Genomic DNA, 7197 nt, shown 5'->3' with positions numbered 1-7197 from the left:
TTAGCCGCTTGAGCCACAGGCACCAAGCCTAATGTGTTGTATTTTGTCTAGTAACTGCAGTCAGCTACCGCACTTGCCACTCCTGTAATGGCTTATCAGACTGAGTCTGTAACTTTTAGTTCACTGGCAGCTATTAAGTAGTCTAATTTTGATTCTTTAGGACTTAAGTGTTACTGAACTCCAGACCTCATTTTAACACTTAAATCTCATTCTGTTCAAAGCCCTTCTCTATCTGCCTTGCTAGAGGCTGGGAACATACTGTGCTTGCAGTTGGAGTTGCTGGATTAGTGCTTGTGACTCAGCCTAGGCTGCTCTGTGCTGGGCCAGCTGAGGAGGAGAAACACCCTATTCTGGATGTTTGTAGTCCTTTAGGGAACTGACCCTCAGCTGGCCCAGCGTACCCCATTCTACTGATGTGGGGCTCTCTCTGCCCTGTGCCTTAACAGTACCTGTGGTACCATAGTCCTCACTCTCATTGGTCTGTGAATCCAGGGGACGTGTCTAAGGACCATCTGCTGAACCTGTGGTTACTGGGAACTTGTGGAGGAGCGGCCTGGCCCCCTTCCCACCTTGCTGTGGCCCTCATTGCTCTAACCTTCATAGCAGGGCAGGTCAGAAACCTCAGGGCAAAGCAGACAACCTGTGGGGAGTGAAATGTCCAGATGTTTTCTTGCAGTCTCCCAAACTTTGATTTAGGGTAGGAAAAGGGAAGGAATGCTGTACCTTTTCTTCTTTCTTTCCTGACCCCCTTCTGATGTTTGAGTCAGGGTATTGGGGGAGGTACTTCAAACAGCTCCCTCTCTCAGCAGTCCAGTTGAAGCGGTCAGCCTCAGTCTCCGATTCTCTAAAATCTAAAGATGGCATTTTAAGTAATGCCTTTTCTTTGGTTTGGTGTAGTCCTCAATTGTCAGTTCCTGATCATTAAAGTACCAATAAATGATAAACCAAATGGAATAAAATTATAATATTTTTATCTTTTATTTTCACCTTTGGGCCATTATTTGTATAAATTTAATAATAGATGGCTATTAAAAAGGTATAACTTCTGGGCAGTGCTTGTGGCTTGGTGAGTAGGGTGCCAGCCCCATATACCAAGGGTGGCGAGTTTGAACCAGCCCCAGCCAAACTGCAACAAAAAAATAGCCAGGCATTGTGGCAGGCGCCTGTAGTCCCAGCTACTCGGGAGGCTGAGGCAAGATAATCACTTAAGCCCAAGAGCTAGAGGGTGCTGTGAGCTGTGATGGCATGGCACTCTACCAAAGGCAACAAAATGAGACTCTGTCTCTTAAAAAAAAAAAAAAGGTACAACTTCTAAGATGGGAATACTGATTGTACCAATAACTGAGGGTGAGCAAGCTTCTTAGTTATCTAGCAACCTGTTCAATTCCCATTCATTATTTACATAAAGGATTTAAATTATTTACTTTTGAAATGAAAGAAAAATATTTAAGTTGATTTTTATTTGAAGTACAAATGGACAAAGATAACAATATTCAAACCCATTTCTACCTTTTGCCAAAATATTTTCTTTTTATTGCTATCCTTTGAGTAATTTGCAGGTACATTTATTAAGGGTATTATAGACTTATAGTTCTTTAGTCTTGGTAGACCAGATCAATATTAATTTTCTCACATTTTAAATTATAAATGTATGGCTAAGGTTAATTATGTAAAAATATTTACTTAATATGCTATGTCTTGAATATATTGAAAATAATTTTTCTAACTTCATTTGATTGTAAAAGATCGATAGATATATTTATTTAAATGTATAAGGCCAGTGAAGTTAAGACTATCTTTTAAAACTTTGAATAATGACTCATTTAATGAGGACTAAATTATTTATTCATACTAATATGCATTTGAATAATCTCTGTTATATATAAAGGATTATTTACTATATACAGGTATTTCAAGTATTTTCCCTATCTAAAGACACTCATACCACAGATAGAATTTCCATTTAAGATGGTTAGAATATTGTTGTATTACACATACTATTCTCATGTCCTTCTCCTCCCTCCTATGCAGAGTGTTTTTGTGAATTTTAAACAACTTATTTCTCTTTGTCTTTAGAGAGTGAATCTTGTCTTGGCACAGAACCAAGCAGAGAAAGCCAACATAAAGAAGAGCCCCCGGGGGACAGTCCCTCCTGTAATCAGATGGAGGGACAGGCAGCTTCCCCAAGCCCTGCGGTCACTGCAGGGACGGACCACACGGCGGAGCTGCTCCGCAGCACTGAGGCCACCCCGGAGCTCCACGCCCAGTCCTCAGAGACGGTGGCTGGGAGCGGGTCTGGGCCAGGCTCTTCCGAGAATGCTTGTGATGATGACAGCCACTTGCCGCCAGCTCAAACAGAGACCTGCCAGAATTTAGCCAAAATAGAGGGCATTGCCGAGAACCCTAAGGGATTGCCTTCCAGTGGGTCAGTGACAGAACCATTGATTTTACCAGGCTGTGATCACATACTTCCCACATCGATTCCTGAAGGTAAAAATCCACAGGCTCAAAGAAAAGAACTCCGCTTGCCACTTCAGGATGCTTCTGAGGCGTTGCCCACAGACCAACTTGAGAACAGTGAATTAAATGAGCTGCGGCAGCCTGATCTTACAGACAGTGATGGAAAATCACTACGGGGGCAGGCTGACTCAGAGGCTTCTGAGAATGTACTTTGTGAAAATAATAAAATATCTGACTTAAGTACACCGCGTCCAGAGGTGTATATGGCCCCAGAGGAAAAGGGAGATAAGGACGAGCAACTCAGTAAAGAGACAGAAGACTACTTGAACAGCCTGCTGGAAGGATGCTTAAAGGATACCGAAGATTCTCTCTTGTACGAAGAGGAAGATTCTGATCTCCTTCAAGATCTTTCTCCCGAAGAAGCATCCTACAGTCTACAGGAGAATCTGCCTTCTGATGACAGTTGTCTTTCTCTTGATGATCTTGCCAAAAGGATAGAGATTGCAGAGGTAAATTAGAGATGAAGTAAAATTTTAAAAACTAATTTATATACTAAATCTGGCCTTGTTTTTTTAAGATTTCCCTAGTCTCAAGCATAAGGGAAATTTTTAGTTAGTATAGCATTTTAATTATCACTAATTTTTAAAGGTATACCTATTGAATAAAGTGACTTCTAATCATTAGAAAGTTTTTATTTCAGGAGATTATATTGCGTGTCTCCAGATATAGTAAGCATTATTATACATAACCATTTTTTTTAAATAGTCCTGATTTTTGACAGTCTCAGAAATTAGCAAGACAAGATTAGTTGTATTCCAATAAGGAAATCTCATTTTTCTTCTCACATCTCTAGAAAATAAAATATAGGCTATACTCACTGTTTCTTCCTCTTGTTAATATATTTTTAAAATTCTCTAAGAAACATTTCAGAATGTAACACTAGGGGGTACTGGATTCATTTTTAAGCTATTAAGTTGAAAAAAAATCAAGGAAAAATGACCATTCTGTTTGTTTGATAATACAATCAAAAGTCTGGGGAAAAAAAAGATAAAAGCCGTACCAAAACTATGGTCCCCTGACAAGGGTGACTTGGTCTGGAGCAAAGAGCAGAATCTGATGGCCTTAGTTCCAGTATAATCCTACCAGCTGGTTACCAGCCTCATGGAGTTACTTTTTACCTAAGACTGTTTCCTCCTCTGAAAATAAAGATACTTCCTGCCTTTCTTTTTCTTTGCCTTGTATGTATTTCCAAGTTATCTTTTAAGTCCGTTCATACCCACCGTTTTCTAACTCAGCATTATCATTAGAACTGTAATTTTTCTCTTTAATTTTTTATGCACAAAATTATTTAATATTGCTTCATGAGTACAGAGCTCCTATCTGGGGTGATAAAAAATTCCAGAAGTAGATAGGATGATAGTTGCACAATATTTTGATTGTAATAATGCCCTTGAATTATACACTTAAAATGGCAATTCTACACTATATATATTTTACCACAACTTCAAGAGTTGTTAAAGAAAGAAAAAGGTTTTTTTTTCTTGATAGAGCCAATAGTAAAGCACTTGACCCAGTATTTATTCTGTTATTTATTTTAACCAGATCCCTGGCAGTGGGTAGGGGTAGGGGATACCAAACTAGAGGTCCCAGCCATCCTCAAATCTAGCTGTAATATCAAAAGGTTACTATTATCTGACTGCCTCTTTTCATGCCTATAGTGAAGTTGACCTTATAGGTAAAAGCTATATGGTGAAATTTTATCTTTTTAGGTATAAATTGTAAAGAAGAATCAGAGTGCAGGTTGTGTCTCCCCACCCTGTAGAACATTTTAAGGGGGGGATTAACCGTTGACTTAATGTTGTGTATTACAGCTAAATGCAGTATTCTCTCCTAAAACAACACAAGCCAATAGTATTTCCTCTTTTAACTTAATTTTTATTAAATCATAACTGTATTCATTTATGGGGTACATTGTGATGATTTGATATATAACAGGGAATGCTTAAATCAAACTAATTAACATAACCATCACCTCACTCGTTTTTTACGGTAAGACATTTATGATACTCTAAGTTGTTTTGAAGCGTTCCCTCGCACTGTGCACATCAGGTGAGATCCTGCCAGATACCTCCCTCCACCCACTCTCCCCCTCCTCCCCTCTCCTCCCTCCTCCCTCCTTCTCTCTGGACTTTTTGTGTTTTATCATTCGTATAAATGTGTAAGTGTTTGTATATTGGTTTCATAATAGTATCAGGTACCTTGAATACTTTTTTTTTCCATTCTCGAGATACTTTACTGAGAAGAATATGTACAAGTCAGTATTCTTACTGGATAATAGCTACCAGTGGAAATGACATGTATTTAAAGTTAAAAGTTGTCTTTTCATGGAAGTTGATTCATGTCATAATGATTCCTTTTCTTAAAATTCTGTTAAGAAATTTAAGACATTTCTGTTAAATTCTGTTAAAAGTCTGTTAAGTTCAACAGTTTTAAGACTCCCCAAAGCTACATATACAGGATGGTCATAAAGTTCGGGTACAACTTTATGGCCATGCTGTGTATGTTTAACAAAACTAACTTACTTTCCTATCATAATGCTGAACAGATTGGTCAGTGTTTACGTCCTGAATAGTTATTCCCCTCTCTAGTCTGGGAAGTACACTTTAACAAAATCTATCTAATTCTGTCAGGAAAAGAGGTTTTTAAGGTTTAAGAACTAACAATCACTAATCCTTGGTATCTTCTTAGTACCTTAACGAGGCTAAGCAAAATATCCAGGTAATAGTGGGTCTGCTTATACGTGTAAACATAATTTTTAATCTAAAAATTGTTTTTAAATTTTTTTAATTTGAATTCTGAATTTTGTTTTAATTTTAAATGCAGACATATAATGTTTTATGTTCTTGTGCTTTCAGTAAAACTTTATTGAGAGTCTTTCCTATGTGCCTAGTGCTGAGAACACAGGAATCAGGTGATGTTCTTGGCCTTTCAGGGGGCTCTGTGCTGTCATACTTTGCTACTTGTACTAGAATTGTGTTTGAAATATTCCTATGCTTTCTTCCTTTTGTGAACAGAGGATACAGTTTCTTAGTAACTACAAACTCATAAATACCTTTTTCATGCACTGGCAACCACGTAGCCTGCTGCCCTCCACGCCTCCAGGTGCTGTGTGGGCCCAGTGATCCTCCTTGATTCTCTTTCCCATTTCTCCCCATCAGTGATATCGGTTCCCTCGCTGCTTGTGATTCTTCCTGCCCCTGTTTGTGGCAGAACATAGTGGTGCGTTCTTTCTTTGCCAGCTTTCCCGTTTTCTCTCGTCCCTCTGCTGTCGCTGTCTTGCCAGTTCTGCACTGCTTAGCTCCAACTCCAGTGGAACTTGGTTTCGGTCACCAGTGCCAGCCTAGTGGAAGCGCTTGTTTTCTTGTGTTGTTTTAAACAATTAGATTCATCACACAAAATGAAATAATTTATATGAAATGTCATCGAGAACTAAAAATGTCTTTTCTGTTTTAACTTGTCATATAAAGACATTTATAAATGAAACTCTTCTAGGTTTGGCAAGTTTTGTCAAACCCAGGAATAATTTTGCTAAGTAAAGCGATAGCTTAATGTCTGAAGCCTTGCTTCTCTGTCTTATGTAAAAAGGAACATGATACATTATCAAAAATATAGTCTCCCCTGTTTAAAAAAAAGCATCAGAACTATTTATCCTTTTTTCGTATATTTTAGGAAAAAATGATCACATGTTCAATGTCAGATAAAAAGTTAGAAAAATTCACTCATTTATTTCCTCATTCAGTAATTGTATGAGTGACTTCTCTCTGAGGGCCATGACGTTTTAAGTGCAGTGACTGGATACAGGTAAGAAGATGGCACAGAGGAAACCTGCAGCCTGGCACTCGTCTAAAAGGCCAAGAACATCATCTCATTCCTCACTGTATTCTCAGCACTAGGCACATAGGAAAGACTCTTAAAAAGTTGTCTTTTTGCTGAATTTGAGTATCGTAGTTTGGGCCAAAGGATGAAATTTTATTGCAATACCTATAATACACTGACATGATTACTGTAATGTCAGCCCTAATCCCCTTTACCCAGAGCCTGGTAAAATCAATCATTGATTTGCTTAGTTCTGAACCTAGAAGATTTACAGTATCTTCTCTGTAAACTTCAGCTGCTCATATTGTACCTAAGACTGAGAGGTGGCTTTTAGCATCAAAACTTGAATGAAGAGGCGGGGTACCTGTCGCTCAGTGGTCAGGGCAATGGCCACATGTTCCAGGGCTGGTGGGTTTGAACCTGGCCCAGGCCTACTGATGCCCCCAACTCCACACTGCTAATAAAAGCCCACTTAGCATAGAGGAGACTATTATGTAGGAGGGTGAGACAGTTGTTTTATTTTCTAAATATATGACACTCGAGTATTGAGTAAATTTTACAAAAAATAATTTGTATTTAAAATGAAAATTACCATATTATATAATTCAGAGATCCTCTTTCTGAACGGTTTAGCAACATGACCGGAAATGCAGAAATAAACCATTTTTCTTAATTAACATGCATGCATAATCTACTTATAGAGATATCATATGTTAAAAAAACTGTAGTAAGTGTTTCAGATTCAAGTAGTTGTGACTTTTTGACATAATTTTATTATGTCTAAAAGTTGAGGAAGAAGCCACTTGGCTACTATTTGTGTCTTTAGAAAACTTTTTTCTTTTTCTTTTTCTTTTTTTTTTT

At 38.1% G+C, this 7197-nt stretch overlaps 1 protein-coding gene across 2 annotated transcripts in view; it reads left to right on the top strand.

Moving 5' to 3' along the window:
* The window catches only part of CNST (consortin, connexin sorting protein), a 79966-nt gene that overhangs the window by 58840 nt on the left and 13929 nt on the right, over nucleotides 1-7197 (top strand). For both annotated transcript variants that reach the window (XM_012810746.2, XM_023518569.1), the window contains exon 9: nucleotides 2077-2969. In XM_012810746.2, the coding sequence (XP_012666200.1) occupies nucleotides 2077-2969 (893 nt within the window). The remainder of the gene's footprint in view (nucleotides 1-2076; nucleotides 2970-7197) is intronic.

Source organism: Otolemur garnettii, unplaced genomic scaffold, assembly GCF_000181295.1.
Source record: "Otolemur garnettii isolate 467f Iridium unplaced genomic scaffold, OtoGar3 scaffold00141, whole genome shotgun sequence".
Classification (NCBI taxonomy): domain Eukaryota; kingdom Metazoa; phylum Chordata; class Mammalia; order Primates; family Galagidae; genus Otolemur; species Otolemur garnettii.
The sequence above is the reverse complement of the archived record's forward strand: the minus strand, read 5'-3'. Positions and strand labels throughout refer to the sequence as shown.